This window comes from Corythoichthys intestinalis, chromosome 18, assembly GCF_030265065.1.
Source record: "Corythoichthys intestinalis isolate RoL2023-P3 chromosome 18, ASM3026506v1, whole genome shotgun sequence".
Classification (NCBI taxonomy): Eukaryota; Metazoa; Chordata; class Actinopteri; order Syngnathiformes; family Syngnathidae; genus Corythoichthys; species Corythoichthys intestinalis.
In genome coordinates, this window is record NC_080412.1 from 47,077,060 (window position 1) to 47,094,057 (window position 16,998).

At 39.5% G+C, this 16,998-nt stretch overlaps 1 protein-coding gene across 1 annotated transcript in view; it reads left to right on the forward strand.

Annotated features, from left to right (window-relative positions):
* Positions 1-8,781: 8,781 nt before the first annotated feature.
* The window catches only part of LOC130906469 (moesin-like), a 35,732-nt gene continuing 27,515 nt past the window's right edge, over positions 8,782-16,998 (forward strand). Inside the window, exon 1 of the mRNA XM_057820841.1 lies at positions 8,782-9,142. Coding sequence (XP_057676824.1) covers positions 9,131-9,142 — 12 coding nt within the window. The 5' untranslated portion in view covers positions 8,782-9,130. The remainder of the gene's footprint in view (positions 9,143-16,998) is intronic.

The following is a 16,998-nucleotide window of genomic DNA, read 5'->3' on the forward strand; positions in this document are numbered from 1 at the left end:
CTCAAGGCTACGAGTCCATCTCCAAAGACCTGTATGTTCCTGTGTCTACCTTGCGCAGAGTCACTGTGGCTAACCTCCCTAGATGTGGACTGAAAAGAAAAAAATGACGCAAAAGATTGTGCAGATAGTGGATAAAGAACCTCGACTAAATCCAAACAAGTTCAAGCTGTACCGCTTTCCGACGGTACAAGATTGTCAACCCATACTATCCGTCGGCGTCTGAATGAAAAGGGACTATATGGTAGGATACCCAGGAAGACCCCACTTTTGACCCAGAGACATAAAAAACCAGGCTGGAGTTTGCCCAAAAAGGCCAAAAACCTTTAGGAAGAATGTGTCAGATGAGACAAAAGTACAGCTTTGTGGGAAAAGGCATCAACATAGAGTTCACATGGAAAAAAAAAAGAGGCCTTCAATTAAACATTCAGTCAAACATAGTGGAGGTTCCCTGACGTTTTGGGGTTGCTTTGCTGCCTCTGGCACTGGACTGCTTGACCGTTTGCATGGCATTATGAAGTCTGAAGACTACCAACAAATTTTGCAGCATAATGTAGAAAGCTGGGTCTCCCTCAGAGGTCCTGGGTCTTCCAGCACAACCATGACCCAAAACACACTTCAAAAAGCACTAGAACATGGTTTGAGAGAAAGCACTGGAGACATCTAAAGTGCCCAGACCTGAATCCCATACAACACCTGTGGAGAGATCTGAAAATGGCACCCTTCAAATCTCAGAAACCTGGAGCAGTTGGTTAAAGAAGAATGGTCTAAAATTCCAGCGGAGCATTGTAAGAAACTCAGTGATGGATACCGGAAGTGGTTGTTCGCAGTTATTTTGTCTAAAGGTTGTGATAGCAAGTATGAGACTGAGGGTGTCAATACTTTTGTGCGGTCCATTTTTGGAGTTTTGTGTAAAATGATAATGATTTTTTTTCTTCATTCTCTTTTGTGTTTTTCCATTGCAATCAAAATAAATGAAGATTTTCCTACCAAAGCATTTGTAATTGCAATCATTTTCTGGGAGAAATTGAGCATTATCTGACTCAATTGCAGGGGTGCCAATACTTTTGGCCCTCACTTTGGCTGCTTGGTGAATTACACCCTAAAGCCTTTATTGCCAAACGTATCACATTTGATACACCTAAAATTTCATGATTTTGAGACTAATTGAGAATTTTGACAATTCCTTTTGGAAAAAAAAAAAGATGGATGCAAGTCAACACATGCATCTGCAGGTTCCATGAGAAAAACAAACAGGATTTAGCAAAGGTTATAGATATCAGAGCGCTTATTACACATATTCATTTTGACTTTTGAAAAATGTGAAAAAAAGGTTTCACTAGGACCTTATTTTTCTAATTTTGGGATTCTCTGATAATTGCTTCATGTTGCAGATATTTAAGGGTTAAAGTGATAAAAGTCAATTAACAAATGACATTTTTCAACACATTCCCTTTTGGATTTCACCTAATTTGGGTTCTCTGTGACAAACTGTCCAGAAATCTCACATTGGGTCTAAAAGGAAGTGAACTGTCCTAACATGCTGATCATTTCGTCACAGTGCAATTCTACAATTTAATAAGATGCTCAAATATTGCTGAAAAAAGCTTGATTTCCGTCCTTCCCTCCTCTTTTATAAGTGCCGCAAACAACCAAGCCACAAATGTCTGGAATTGACTTTTGCTTGTTGATACAAATTGTATCTCTACCTTGAATGTAAACTAAATATCAAATGTATATAGTGAAAATAGTTTTATTTCAATAAAGGGGGGGGGGGGATAACGCCCAATGTGTGTGACACTGTGTGTCACTGGGAGTATGTACTATCTTTTATTTGGTACAGTAGTTCATTTTGATGTAAGAGCAAAGTCAAGCCCTCACTGTATATACTTCCACGTATTCCTGTGGATTGGATTTCACCTGTAAATGTAAAACATTTCTTCCGTTCACTTGATTGTTGTAACCTCCGTTGGTTCGGATTTTGCCTCGTGTACGAGTAAAAGCCACTCGGATTGTGTTACGCGTTAAAGCACCTGCTCAATACTTAAAGGCCACTTTTTCAATGATGACACCGTGCCAGTTCTGATCATTTGTGTATTGATGTTTAATGTTCTTTTCAGATTTTTCCTCTTCAAACTGGAAATGTTTGGCAATGACGAAACCGTGCGGCCAGAGCAGACGCCCGCTAGTTGTTATTAATATGAAACCGAGGTTTTGCTTTCCATCATTTTTGGGCCGACGCCCTATGTACGTGGGACTTTTCGAATAGCATGTCAATGGAATGGAAGACCAAAGTTGTTTTTAAATTGCGATTCAAAGGTTGAAACACACATTCACACAATTTGCGCACCTACGACACTCGATGCCAGCATACTATCGGACGGACGGACCGTCAGGACAAGAGTCGTGCCCATTAACATGACTGTACATATTTACAGTGTAATACTCAGGTTCAAGCCCGCTCACTTTCAAAATCACACGGTTGAAAAACAGTGCATTGTAACGGTGACTTTTCTAACGTGGTGTCAGTGGGTGTAAAAAAGGGAAACATTGAAGCAAGCTTTTTCTTTTTTTTTTTTTTTTTTTGGTGTTGTGCTTAATCTGCGGTATTGTAATCCACACTGACTGGAAGGCGTTGCTTTTTGTAGACCAAACTAGACTATTTGAGTCTGTGGGCTCAAACAAAATGTAAGTCTTAATGACGTGTTTCTCACCATTAATAAAGGTACATGATGTTCATATTGTGTTATCGCCTCCTTGATTGCAAACACTTCAGGAATGTTGATGGATTGGGAGAATTCCTGGCCGTTTGTTGCATATTTGCCTTCAAAGTTTAAGAACATTTGAATAAAGACTTGTCATATATCATATTTACAGTAGGGCTGGGCTGAACGATATTGGAAAAAAACTGAAGTTGGTACCTTTTGGGTGTAGGTATGTGCCGGTATGAGATTCAGACGGTATGATCACCTTAAACCAGGGGTTAGCAACCCAAAATGTTGAAAGAGCCATTTTCAGCCAAAATAACAAAAATATGTCTGGAGCCGCAAACATTAAAAGCCTTATAGAAGCATTAAAATGAAGGCAACACATGTTGTATGTATCTACAACCCCTAGCAAAAAGTGGAATCACCAGTCTCGGACGAGCACTCAGACATTTTATCATGTAGAACAAACTCTGATAAAAATTGTTGAAAAAATAATGAATTAGTTCAAAAGCACAACTCTTTAGCATTCAGAAATGAAAAAAAAAAACATTGAGGTGCTCAGTAAATGTTACTGTTATAGAGCAAGTGCAGGGAAATATATGGAATCGCTCCATTCTGAGGAAAAAAATATGGAATCATGAGAAACAAAGAAATAACAATCAAAACACATCTCTAGTATTTAGCCCCACCTCTGGCTTTTATGACAGCTTGCAGTCTCTGAGGCATGGATTGATGAGTATTCTTCATCAATTTGGTGCCAAATCTCTTTGATTGCAGTTGCCGGATCATCCTTGCAGGTCAGAGACTTGCTGTGGACCATTTTTTTCAATTTCCACCACAAGTTTTCAGATCTGGGCTATTTGCAGGCCATGACATTGACTGGATGAGTCTTCCTCCAAGGAATGCTTTAACAGTTTGACCTCTGGCATGATGCATTGTCATCTTGGAAAATGACTAACACATTTCCAATTGAAGGGATGAGAAAGCAGCCTAAAATTTCAATGTAAACATGCGCATTTATTGATAATTTAACCACAGCCATCTCCCCACACGCAGCCCCATATCATCATGGACTGAGGGAATTTTGATGTTTTCTTCTGGCAGTCATCTTTGTAACTCTCACTGGAACAGCACCAAACAAAAGTTCCAGCATCATCACCTTGTCTAATGCAGATTCTTGACTCTTGACAATTCTTTATAGATATGGTCGTAAAAGTCTCGATTCTTGGTTTAAAGGGGGGGAAAAAACAAAAAAAAACAGCCACTTAGAATTTATTTTACGTAAATATGTCAAATGTGCTGCTCGTTAAGTCACTATGGCCGCCCCCTTAGTACAACAAAGAGCTTTTTGCGTTGAAAATTCTTGTGAATAAATCTTTAAATCCCTGAATTCTTTGTAGATATGGATGTAAAACAGTCTCGATTCTTGGTTGAAAGCAAAAAAAAAACAAAACAAAAACAAAAAAAACGGGCAGTTAGCAGTTTTTACATAAATATTGCAAAGTATAATGCAGCTAATTTCTCCCATTGATTTTTTTTTTTTTTTTTTTGGCAAGTTTCGAAATGCATGTATGGTATGAAAAATATAATGCATACCTTGAATCCTCGAACAAATCACTCCTGAGACGGTCCTTCCTGTTTGTATGCAGGACCGCTTTCGTTCTTTTTCAACGTAAATCTGGCATTACATCGCTGCATGTGACCTACTGCTAATGAAGCGGAGTCTGGGGCGGCCATCTTCAGGAAGGCGTGACGCACTGAATGGCAAAAGTGTCAGGTCAATCATAATGAAGTCTGTTTTCACCATATGACTCGAATTGCTCTGTTTGGGAAGACTGGTTGACTCACCATGACAACATGGTAATCACATAAGACCATTTCATTCAGGTTAAGGTGTTCATCTGTGAACAATGAAGATTGCTGTATGTAAAAGGCATCCAGGAGGCCATGTCTCAAAACAAAAGTTTACGTGTTCAAAAAAATAATAAATAATCTACTAATCATAAAATGAATTAATAAAATGAAACAGTAACTTCGTCCTATAATAGGAGGATTGCGCATGCGCACATTGCAATGCCGATGTTCAAACGATATAATATGTAGGCCTAATTTACAGTAATTTTACTGTATGTGTAACGCTGTCTTCTGGGATGCCTTCACAAAAGAATCGAAGAGACTTGGTGGCTTGTGATGACAGATGTTTATTGTCGAGCCTCACTATGCATTTGCAGCAAGGGGGAAACAGAAAAGGCAACACGTCGCGTGGGCAATGGAAAAATCTAGAAAAATGGCATTGCGTGAACATTTAGCAACACAACACTTGTGAATGGCTTCGCATATTGAGTGGATAAAATAAGCAAAATACACAACAATAAAGAACATTAGTGTCACTCAGAGACTCCCATACTCTAAGTAAACGAAGCCAGCCACTTAAATGAACCTATTTCTTGACTTAATAATGAAAACGAACTCTTTTTTTTTTTTAAACTATGTTACATATGTATCAAGTAAAATTAGCATTCCTCTTCATTTAAGGTTGACTCAAAATGTTGGGTTTGAGCGCCCTCTGCTGGCGAAGGTAACAACTCACTCATTTTAATTATGTTGGAAATTCATTCAAAAATGGGTTACTTATAATAGTTCAAATGTGCTTTAACTGCCAGCAGTGGGATTCAATTCCCACTCGGTGACAAATGTAAATGTTGTCAGTCCATACCTTTGTGTACCGTGTGGCCGGCTGGGAGGAGAAATTGAATATTCGTCTTGACAGGGTGAGCTTGATAAGACTAACCCAAGACTCGAACTAAAGTACTCCGATGAAATTCTGATGTGCCATTTCAAAATAAAAGTACTTTGAAAATCGCCCATTATCCTGTCATTTCGCCTGATTTCAACAGTGTATTGAAGAAGAAAAAAAAACAAAAAACTGGGAGATACAAGGGCGTAGGTTTGGTCTCAACATTGGTAGGGACGCTATAACAGCAGAACCTGCATGTACATTTTTTGCTGGGGACGGGACATTCTTAATGATCAATGCAAAATCAATCTGGATTGACTTATACTAACTTTTATGTGTATTGGTTCAGACTACATCGTTCAATTCAAACCTTTGTTTTCAAAAATTACTAAAGAAGCATTTGGAAAACTTCCAGAAAAAAATTCTGGATTTTATGAGCAAATTTAAATTGCATCATTTAAACATAATTTATTTGACATACACAATAAATATAAGCTTGTTAATCATATTTCAACTATCCAGGAATGCAAAAAAAAATAACATTTGTCGTAAGACCACTCAACATTGTCTAAAGAAAGAAATTAAAATTAAATATAACTGAAAAAAACTTCTTTGTCAGGGAATAACAAAAAAATAAAAAATGGAGCAGTCCTTCAGGTAAAACACTACTGCTTTGGTCCACGAGCACAGCCAAACTCCACAAAAAATGAAACCTCCTGTGGGCTGCTTTACACACATAAATAAAAATAAAAAGTACAATTGGGGAGAAGAGGGTTAAACTGGGTTTACTACATTTCTCACTTTTAATTAACGTTAAAACAGTAGAAAAACACATAAAGGAGGCCACGTCTCTCTAAGCAGTTACCTACTTTTCCAGGTTAGCAAGTTCACACAGTTTAATGTTATGCTAACTCTGATGCAGGTCAGATGTTTAGTAGCAAAATTAGTGGTGTGTCCCCCACGTCCACAAGATTGACGTCTTTTTATATTTCTTACAGTGGCTGCTGCTGGCTGAAAAAAACTAATATCCCTAATAGCTCGTGTGTGTGTGTGTGTGTGTGTGTGTGTGTGTGTGTGTGTGTGTGTGTGGTGGTGGTGGGGGGGGGGGGGGGGGGCAATCAAATGTGCATTTCAGAGGGGAGAAAAATGACCGGCACATTCAGTAAGTGAAAACATTTAACTCTGAACATAATGAAAAGAATTCACTGTGAGGTCAATTACAACAAATCAAACATGGGAAGACAATCTCAATAACCTATACAACTGAAGTCATTATATAACGCAAACAAGGTTGCTTAAAAGTTGGTGGGACAATTTGAGCATCCTGAAAAGTTGCTAGTGTTTTGTCCCTACCGTCCCTATGCAAACCTACGCCTTTGGGGAGATATCCAAGGACCGTTTCACCTCTGAGGTATACTATCATTTAGACCAGCTTGGCATCACTTTGCATTTGTTCAACACAAAACGTTTGAATTTCATGCAAAAGACTCTTGCAAAATCCACACTTTTTGACATGATAGGGAAGTGTGAGTTGAATGTTAAGAAATCAGCACGACAAAGACCTCCTTTAGCTTCTCAAGCTCTTAGGAAATGTCATGAATCATCCATCTGTATCCCCAAAGAGTTAAAGCCACAGGGCATTGTCTACTATAATGAAGCATTTGGGGGGAGTTTAGTGAAACATCATCTGACTGTTCTCTCTGACTTGGCGTTTCTGTGTAATCCACATAACATGACAAGCTCAAAATGAAGGCTGGTAATGATTTTACCTCCTTCCATTGCTGCAAGCTCTGCTGCGGTGTCTGCTGGAGTGTTTTCCATCATTCCAGCAGCATTGCTACCATGTGGGAAAGGCAAACGACTTGCCTTTTTCCCCCCCTCCGCCATCGCCTGTATAAAACATTAGCAAAAGGTACTCATTAAAGTAATTGTCATTCCTGTTTCAGCTAGTCTTTTCAGCTAAAAATGATCATGTTTCAACGCCACTGATGGCAACAGACGTCCAATCCATTTGAATTGGGAAGGCTAGCAGCCATCATTCAAATGGTTTGGACGTCCATCGCTGTCAATGGCGGACAGCTACTTAGTTACGTTAACCCTTTCATTCACGATTTATAATTGTTAACCCTCATTTTACTCATTGACTCCCGCTAACGGCTCTAGACGTACAGTCCATTTTTTGACTGGGAGGGGCGAATGAACGAATGTTCCCAATCAAAATTTCAATTAGTGTGTGAACTTTGTTGGCCCCACAAAAAAAGCCATTGTTGTTCATTATTTTTGAGCCAAAATCCATTGAATCAATTCAATTTTATTTGTATAGCCCTCAATCACAACAGAAGTCTCAAAGGGCTTTACAGAGGCAATATGATACATAATTAGAAATGAAGCAACAAAGACGAATAGATACAGTTCAAGTCCTGGGTATCCCCTATCCTTAAGACCCTCCATGCCGGCAAGGAAAAAACTCCAAAAACTCCAGAGTCAATTGGGAGAAAAATGAGAAACCTCGGGGAGTACCACTGACACATTCAAATACAACGTTCATCTGATTCATGTTTTAAAGCAACGCTTGTCAACTTTTCAGTTTTGGTCTATTTTAGCGACGCCGGTGGACAAAAGCGGTAGTGTTTTGCCTTAAGGAAGACTGTTTCCCATGAGGACCAGCGCACACCTGTACAGTGCTGTAAAATCATCAATCAATCAAAAATCAAACTCCCGGTCGCCTGCAGAAACAACATTTCTGTTTCCAGCGTCTGTGTGAAAGATGAATAGTAATATGGTAATGAATCCAGTTGTGGCTAAACAATAGCTAATGATGGTTAGCAACTGTGTGCTTAGTGTGGCTAATCTCCCCACCCCACCCAAATTCGTCCGGGGGGGCATCACACCAGCGAGTGACAATGTTTATTCTGTATATCCTGGTAGCCTGCTTTTTTTCCCTCCTGAGATTAAACTTTTTGTCAACTTTTATATATTTAGGAAGGTCAATTTCATGCAATGACACTTGTCGGCCCCCCTTAAAATCCGCTTATGCATTCAACTAGTTATCTGTCCACATATTATCACAATTGTTCTGAAAATAGTTTATGAAAGTTACCTAGTGTTGCTTTAACATAAACTAAAACAAGTGACGCTTTCAAAACGAAAAAAAAAAAAAAAAAAAACAGTCCACGCAATTTTTAAAAAATTCTTTTGAGTGATGATGAATCCAACGAAAATGAGACTCTCTGGAAAGGAGTAGGTTTGGGCAAACGAACGAACGCGGCCATGATGATGCAGAGGCAGCAGGCGGGGTCCAACTAAAGCCAGCCAGCCAAAGCAAAGCGAGTTTCTCTTCTCTTCTCCTCCTTTCTGTCTGACTGCTGCCCTGTCATCGGCCTGGGTGTGGTTTGAGAGTCCGGGTACCGTTAGCAGGAAATCCAACTTTCGAGTCCATTTCTATTTTTCAGGGCGGCAGGCACAACCATTTCACCATTTTTTCGACAGTTCCAAGTATTTTGGCGTGCTTTCAATCGAGCTAACAAGACATAGGTTGGATTCGTTTTGGACAGGAAGGCGTTTGACTGGCGCCGTTGTTCGGATGGGAAAAAGTTTTCTGGTGGCGTCGACAACTGCTCGTCTCTTCTATTAGTTTTGGTTGTTTTTTCCCTCCCTTCGAATCCGAGTCGGACCAACAAAAGCCAAGATGCCGAAAACGGTAAGCGTGAAAACCTAATTGTTCTTTCTCAAGTAAGTCAACGCCTCGTCGTTTGAAATGTTGAACAGATTCTCACGTTGGCGGTATTTCCAACACTTGTGTGAGGGAGCTATTTCTCTAGTATGTGTTCAAAAGTGTTCCAAATGGATTTATTATCGTCTTTTTTTCCTAATTTAAATTTACGCGACGACACAATACTTTCCGTTAGGCGAGTGCGCGTGCGCGAGCGCGCTCCCGCCCCTGTGTCTCTTCAAATGAGCGTCTTAAATCACATCCTTCTTTCAGGCCCGGAGCCTACTTTTGTAACGCAAACGCGGTCCCCACGTATCCACGCGAATGTGTATCCCGGACCCGGGTGGCTTTGTCCGGGGGAGCAGCGCCCCCTCTCCCCGGTAGCCGTGGAGCTCGTGCTTCCGGAGGCCTCTCCATCCTGTCTGCCGGGGGTTAGCTAGCAAGTAGAAGCCGAGATTGGAGCTGTCAGGTCGGCTTACCTGTGAGTCTTCCAGGCTAGGCTCTATAAATCAGTAAAACCAACAGTACATTAGTTTGTTTTTGCCACATCAAATTTAGTTTAGCATTGTGATTTGGGAACAATGAAGAGGACCCCTCCTGTCATTGTTGGGATGTGTGTGTGTGCGCGCGTAGGGGGGTGCACACACTCTTTGTTTAATGCAAACTGCTTCAAGCAGGTTTTTAAGCTTATATCCCTTCTTCCCTTTGACAGATTTGAGCTAATATATTGGGACTTGGTACTGTCAAAATCGAAATCTCGTTCATAGATGTTAAGATAACATCTTTCCATATACACAGTGGGACAATAAAAGTATTGTGAGTCATGACTCGTGATGACACTGTACATTTTTCTGTATGTATCACTGTTTGTTAATGTTGGAACTGTTAGATACCAGCTTTCCTAATTTCATCCTGTTTTTTCCCCCTGAAATAATTAGCAAGTAATGATTCTTTTGAGTCATATTTTGAAACCTATCTACCTAAGTTTTGGCACAATTAAATCACTGGTGATGACAGACGTCTAATTTATTTGAACTGGGATGGTTGCCAGAGAAAGTTGGCTGCATGCCCACCCGGTTCAAATGGTTTGGACGCCTATTGCTGTTAACTCATTGCCTCCTATTGAGAACGAGAGACGTCCAATTCATTCAAACTAGGAGAACTGGAAATGTTTCCATCCTAATCAGTTTTGACTGGGAGGGCTGGCAACGATTGTTCGCCGCCAGCCTCTTTCAGTCAAAATGGATTGGACGTCTAGCACTGTCAATGGCAACTCATGAGTTATTTTTTGTTTTTAATTAAAAAAAAAAAAAACTAACTAAAAAAACATACTCTGTGAACACTATACATTGCCTGTCTGCCAAAATGGATTGAATGGCTATCATTGTCACCTAGGACTATAGCTATCGATTATTTTAGTAGTCAATTAATCGATGAACGAATTAGTTCGAATAATCGAGTAATCGGATAAGGAACATAAAAAATTCAAATACTTGAGCTGAACCTAAAACGTTATAATAAATAAATGAGGATCTATGTACATAAAAAAAAAAAACAATTGGCTAACATGCATCGCAAAAGTCTGCTAGCTTAAATGCTATGAAATGCTAACTTTTTTTTTTTTTTGCAATGCTCTTAAGAAATGGTTCGAACACATATTCCCACAAAAAAGGCTAAATATACCGATAAACTAAATTACGAATGCATTAAACAAAAATTTGCTCAAACAAAAACTTAGCTTATATTGGTCTAAACAGGGAGCAGCTGGATTCAGCCATGTGAAATGAGGCAGACTAGATGCAGCGTATCCACCCAAATCAATAAAATTAAATGCAAACACTTTCAAAACAAACCTTTACAACGCCACTTTAATTAAACGAATACTCGAAACAGCAAAATTGAATTCGAATCTTTTTTTCCTAATCGAATACTCCAGTTCATCGATTAATCATTGCAGCACTATTGTCAACGACTGAGAATGAGCTCTAGCATAAATCTGACATGGTTTCAACACAGGAAGTGTCTATCTTATATGTAGTAAAGGTGAACCGCCAATATAAAATATCGCCAATAGAATAGTTATGTTTACTGTTGTGGGTGATGATTTTTGTTAATTGTGATTTGCACCACCTAGTGGCCAGGGTTAAAAGAAAGGAAGTCGCAGAAGAAAAATCAAACCTCTTATAGACATCCAGAAATGAGTTTCATTATCAACCGGCTTTTAAAGCATATCGGCCTCAAATATTAGCTTACAATATCTGCTTTCGACATTGGCAATTAGCTGAATTACTACTTGAAAAATCGGCATCGGCCTTTGAAAATCAGATATCTGTTGACCTCTAGGGTCGGGAACCTCTGGGTACCTCACGATACGATTCACGATACATGGTTCACGATAACGATGACCTCACGATATGGCGATACAACAATGATCAGGAAATCATTCTAGGATAGTCTCCAAAACGACTACTAAACAGAAGAACAAACTTTAAACGGATTGGACGTCTATGGCAGTCAGAAGTGGACTCATCAAGAAAGTGACTCATCAAGAATGTCCCCAAATGAATGAATAAGTGACTCAAAATCAATAGGATGTAACCTGTAAATGCCCTAAAATGAACAGAAAGTGACCTGTAAATGCCCACAAGACTGGCTGTGAATGCTCTGGTTTCAGTGCCATTGACAGCGATAGACGTCCAATCCAGTTAAAATGAATCTAATTTCTGGTGCCTTCAAAGGCAGCCAGTAAGCTAATGAAGAGACTAAATTAGTGGAATATTTTGGGAGCAATCTGTTTTTTTGTTTTTGTTTTTTTCTTTCCCCATTAAACAGTGACACCTTTTTAAAACCATGTATTGATTCTCGGTGGGAGCACAGCACGGCTACAAAGTATTGTGATTTATCACCTTTTCGATATATTGTCACTTTACCATCCCTATTGTCTCTCAAATGTGTGGTATCTACACTGCTGGACAAAAGTATTGGCACCCCTGCAATTCTGTCAGATAATACTCAATTTCTCCCAGAAAATGATTGCAATTAAAAATGCTTTGGTACTTTGGTAGTAATATCGTAATTTATTTTGCTTGCAATGAAAACCGGGGAAAAAAATGAAATCATTATCATTTTACTCAAAACTCCAAAAATGGGCTGGACAAAAGTATTGGCACCTTCAGCCTAATACTTGGTAGCACAACATTTTGACAAAATAATGGCGAACAACCCTCAGTGAGTTTCTTACAATGCTCTGCTGGAATTTTACGCCATTCTTCTTTGGTCAACTGCTCCAGGTCCCAGAGATTTGAAGGGTGCCATTTTCAGATCTCTCCACAGGGATTGAGATCTGCTAGCCTCTTAAGAAGTCTCCATTGCTTTCTCTCAAACCATTTTTTAGTGCTTTCTGAAGTGTGTGTTAGGTCATTGTCCTGCTGGAAGACCCATGACCTCTGAGGGAGACCCAGCTTTCTCACACTGGGCCCTACATTAAGCTGCAAAATTTGTTGGTAGTCTTTAGACTTCATAATGCCATGCACACGGTCAAGCAGTCCAGTGCCAGAGGCAGCAAAGCAACACCAAAACATCAGGGAACCTCCATCATGTTTGACTGTGGGGACAGTGTTCTTTTCTTTAAAGGCCTTGTTTTTTTTTCCCCCGATAAACTCTACTATATTCATGCCTTTTCCCAAAAAGCTCTACTTTTGTCTCATCTGTCCAGAGAACATTCTTCCAAAACGTTTTTTGGCTTTCTCGGGTAAGTTTTGGGAAGCTCCAGCCTGGCTTTTTTATGTGTCTGGGTCAGAAGTGGGGTTTCCCGGGTATCCTACCATACCATATCATATCTTGGCTTTTCATTCAGACGCCGACGGATATACGGGTTGACACGGTTGTACCGTTGGACTGCGGGACAGCTTGAACTTGTTCGGATGTTAGTCGAGGTTCTTTATCCACCATCCGCACAATCTTTCGTTGAAATCTCTCGTCAATTTTTCTTTTCTGTCCACATCTAGGGAGGTTAGCCACTAGAGCCGGGAATCTTTGGGCACCTAAAGATTCAATTACGATTACGATTCAGAGGCTCCGATTCGATTATAAAACGATTATTGATGCACCCCTCCTTTTTTTTTTTTAATGTTTTGAACCTTAGTTCCAAAATTGTTCAAAAATCCTCTCAGGCTAAACCAAACTACTATTTCCGTATCAAGTAAACATATAATAGTAAACTAATATACAAAAATAACAGTACATAAAATACTCCAGTCCCCATTCTGTATCAGCAGCTTTAAACTACATTCAATTAATTTACTGTTGTGAATCAACAGTTACAGTTGTTAAAATTGCTCCTGTTATCCCATAATTTCCCTTCTGTCTACTTTTGACTTGTCAAAGTTTTAAAACTGTTTCATCATTTAAAGATAGATTCAAGACAAGACTTTGCCGATTTAGAAGTATTTTTGATAAAAAGTTAATTAGGTTCGCTACGACAGAGCCTTCTAGAGAAGTCTACTGCTTTAAGATGGCAGCTGTTTACTAACGCCGGCAAGTCTGTCATTTCGCATCTCTGTTCAATAATACATGTTCTAACACCACCATCGTCTGTCATTTTGCATCTAGTTCTACATATATATGATATCTACTGTAGCCGTATGTTTGTAGCAACTAGCAACTGGGCGTTGTCTGTAGCGGCTGTCGGCCCCAGTCAGGTATGATTGTTTTTTTTATATCTAGCGGCATGAGTTGAACATGATATTTACTCACGGTCCATTCCTCATTGCGTCCCAAAGACCGCACTGTGTTTTACTTCCGCTTTCCCTGGTATAATTCAATAATCGGAATTTGGATGTTTGTGAATCAGTCTCGAATCTTCCACGGCCGAATCGCGAATAATCTAAGAATTGGAAATTTCGCACGCCTCTGTTAGCCACAACTTTACACTTACTGATGAAACTGCGCAAGGTAGACACAGGAACATACAGGTCTTTGGAGATGGACTTGTAGCCTTGAGATTGCCCATGCTTCCTCACAATTTTGCTCCTCAGAAAGTTCTTTGGTCTTCTTTCTTTTCTTCATGCTCAATGTGTTACACACAAGGACATAGGACAGCGGTTGAGTCAACATAAATCCATTTTAACTGGCTCCAAGTGTGATTTAGTTATTGCCAGCACCTGTTATGTGCCACAGATAAGTAACAGGCACTGTTAATTACAAAAATTAGAGAAGAATCACATGATTTTTCAAAGGGTGCCAATACTTTTGTCTGGCCCTTTTTTGGAGTTTTGTGTAAAATCATAAGGATTTAATTTTTTTTTTCATTCTCTTTTATGTTTTTTCATTGTTAGCAAACTCAATGAAGATATTACTCCCAAAGCATTTGTAATTGCAATCATTTTCTGGGAGAAATTTAGCATTATCTGACAGATTTGCAGCGGCGGGCAATACTTTTGGCCAGCACTGTAAAAGATAATCACTTGTTTTTTTGGCACAGTTTAGGTTGATTTTGTCATGTCAAAATTATAAAATAAATAAACCGCACTGATGTTGAATACAATGCTCCTAGCCTGTGTCTTTAATAGCTATGCTTTTTTTGTATGGTGTTTAGCTTGGCGCTAAGGTGACCATTTGTACAGTGCAGCTAGGATAGAGTTAACCTGGACGGCGGCGGCGTAGTTTGCCGTCAAGGGTCTTTTACAAGCAACGAGATGCTACACAGTTCAACGCAGCCCTGTTCTTGGGATGTGTTACTTCAGTGTTAAAAAGCGGAAAGGGGCCGATATCTAATCAAGAGGAAGGTCATTGGCCAGCAACAAGTGAACAGCAATGTTTTTGGGCTATTAAGTCAGCTGTTAAAATGAAAGCAAGCAAATCCTAGAAAAGAAGGAAGTAAGTGAATCTGACTCGGCGGCAAATTTCACCTTTTGCCAATTGAAAGTGGGACTTTTTTTGGTCTAAACCTTATTACCTCGCCAACATTCTAAAAGTAACGCTTCTCTGCCGTCCTCCTGCTGGCAAGTGCTCGAGTTTCTCAAGGAAGTCACGGCGTGACTCAAATGTTCTGCTCTTACATCAGTTCCTTTCTGGTAATTTCCCTTTGCCCGCTGGCCCGCAGCCTTATAAGGACTTTCACATCAGCGTCTAGGCTGCTCTCCTCCCCGCTTCCCTTTCGCTGGTGCACTTTATCAGCCTTAAAGTGTCCTTTTTATATCCAGTTGCTCTGATTTCTTTGTCAGGAATTGAAACACTCCCTAATGAAGTCACGACACATTTAAGTGTTGAGGACTGGGAAATGGTGATACTGTATATCGTGATACTTTGCATCCCAAAAGGTTATCGATATGCTCCTGCCAAGAATCGAGATATCGTTTTGAAAAGGTGTCAATCTCTAAAAATAAAAATAAAAATGAACCAACAAGTTGCTACCAAAATATTCCACCCTAATGGTGTCTCAGTTAACTCTAAGGTTGCATTGACGGTGCTCGACGCCCAACCCATTTAGACTGGGAACGTTCGTTCATTCGAAACCAGAGCATTCACAGTCATTCTGTCCGATTTTCAGGGCATTTACAGGTCATTTTCTATTGAGTTTGAGTCACTGCCTCTTCATTTGGGTGATTCCCAAGTCATATCCTGTTCTGGAACTCAAACAGGAAGAGACCCATAAAATACCCCAAAATCGACAGGAATTACCTTATTGGCCTGAATATAAGACGGGGTTTTTTTGCATTGAAATAAGACTGAAAAAGTGGGGGTCGTCTTATATTTGCGGTCTAGACATTATAGCCATTCACGACACTAGATGGCGCCAGATATCATTCAAGCGATGTTGTGTCATGACAGATCTCAGTTACTCACAAGTTTAACCAGTTTGCATTATTTTATACTGCAATGTTTTTCCTTATTCAGATTTGTTTCAAGACTACAGTTACAGTTAGACTTCACTTTGATGGTTAATAGAGTTATTGCAATTTTGTTGTTTTATCAAAATAGAATGGTTTATTTACATTTCAAAAAACAGAAGCTATTCATTTACGAATGTGATTGCACTTTAGTTGACATTAGAGGTGTGCAAAATTTCCGATTCTTAGATTATTCGCGATTCGGCCGTGGAAGATTCGAGAACCATTCACAAACATCCAAATTCCGATTATTGAAATATGCCAAGTAAAGCGGAAGTACAACACACTCAGTGCGCCGCGCGGTCAATGAGCAACGGAGCGAGAGTAGCTAAACATCATGCTTCTCATTACCCGGCCCCTCGGGTAATGCCAATGCTCAACTCACGGCTCTAGCTCAACTCATGCCACGAGATAAAAAAACACAACAACATACCTGAAGCTGCTACAAAAGTAAGTCATCCACATAATGTTACGGTAGATATCATTTATATAAGACTAGATGCATTACGGTAGCGGTAGCGTTTGCAGCACATCTACAAAAAGCTAGACGCAGACGTAGTAAACGGCCGCCATCTTAAAGCAGTACACTTCTCTGCAAGGCTGTTGTAGCGAACCTTCCAAGCAAACCTAATTAACTTTTTATCTAAAATACTCCTAAATCGGTAAAATATTGACTTGAATCTATCTTTAAAATAGTTTTAAAACTTTCACATGTCGAAAGTTGACAAAAGGGAAATTATGGATTAACGGGAGCAATTTTAACAACTTTAACGGTTGATTCACAACATTAAATTAATTGAATGTAGTTTAAAGCTGCTGATACAGAATGGGGACTGGAGTTTTTTATTTACTGTTATTTTTGTATATTTGTTTACTGCTATATGTTAACTTGATACTGAAATAGTAGTTTGGTTTAGCCTGAGAGTATTTTTGAACAATTTTGGAACAAATGTA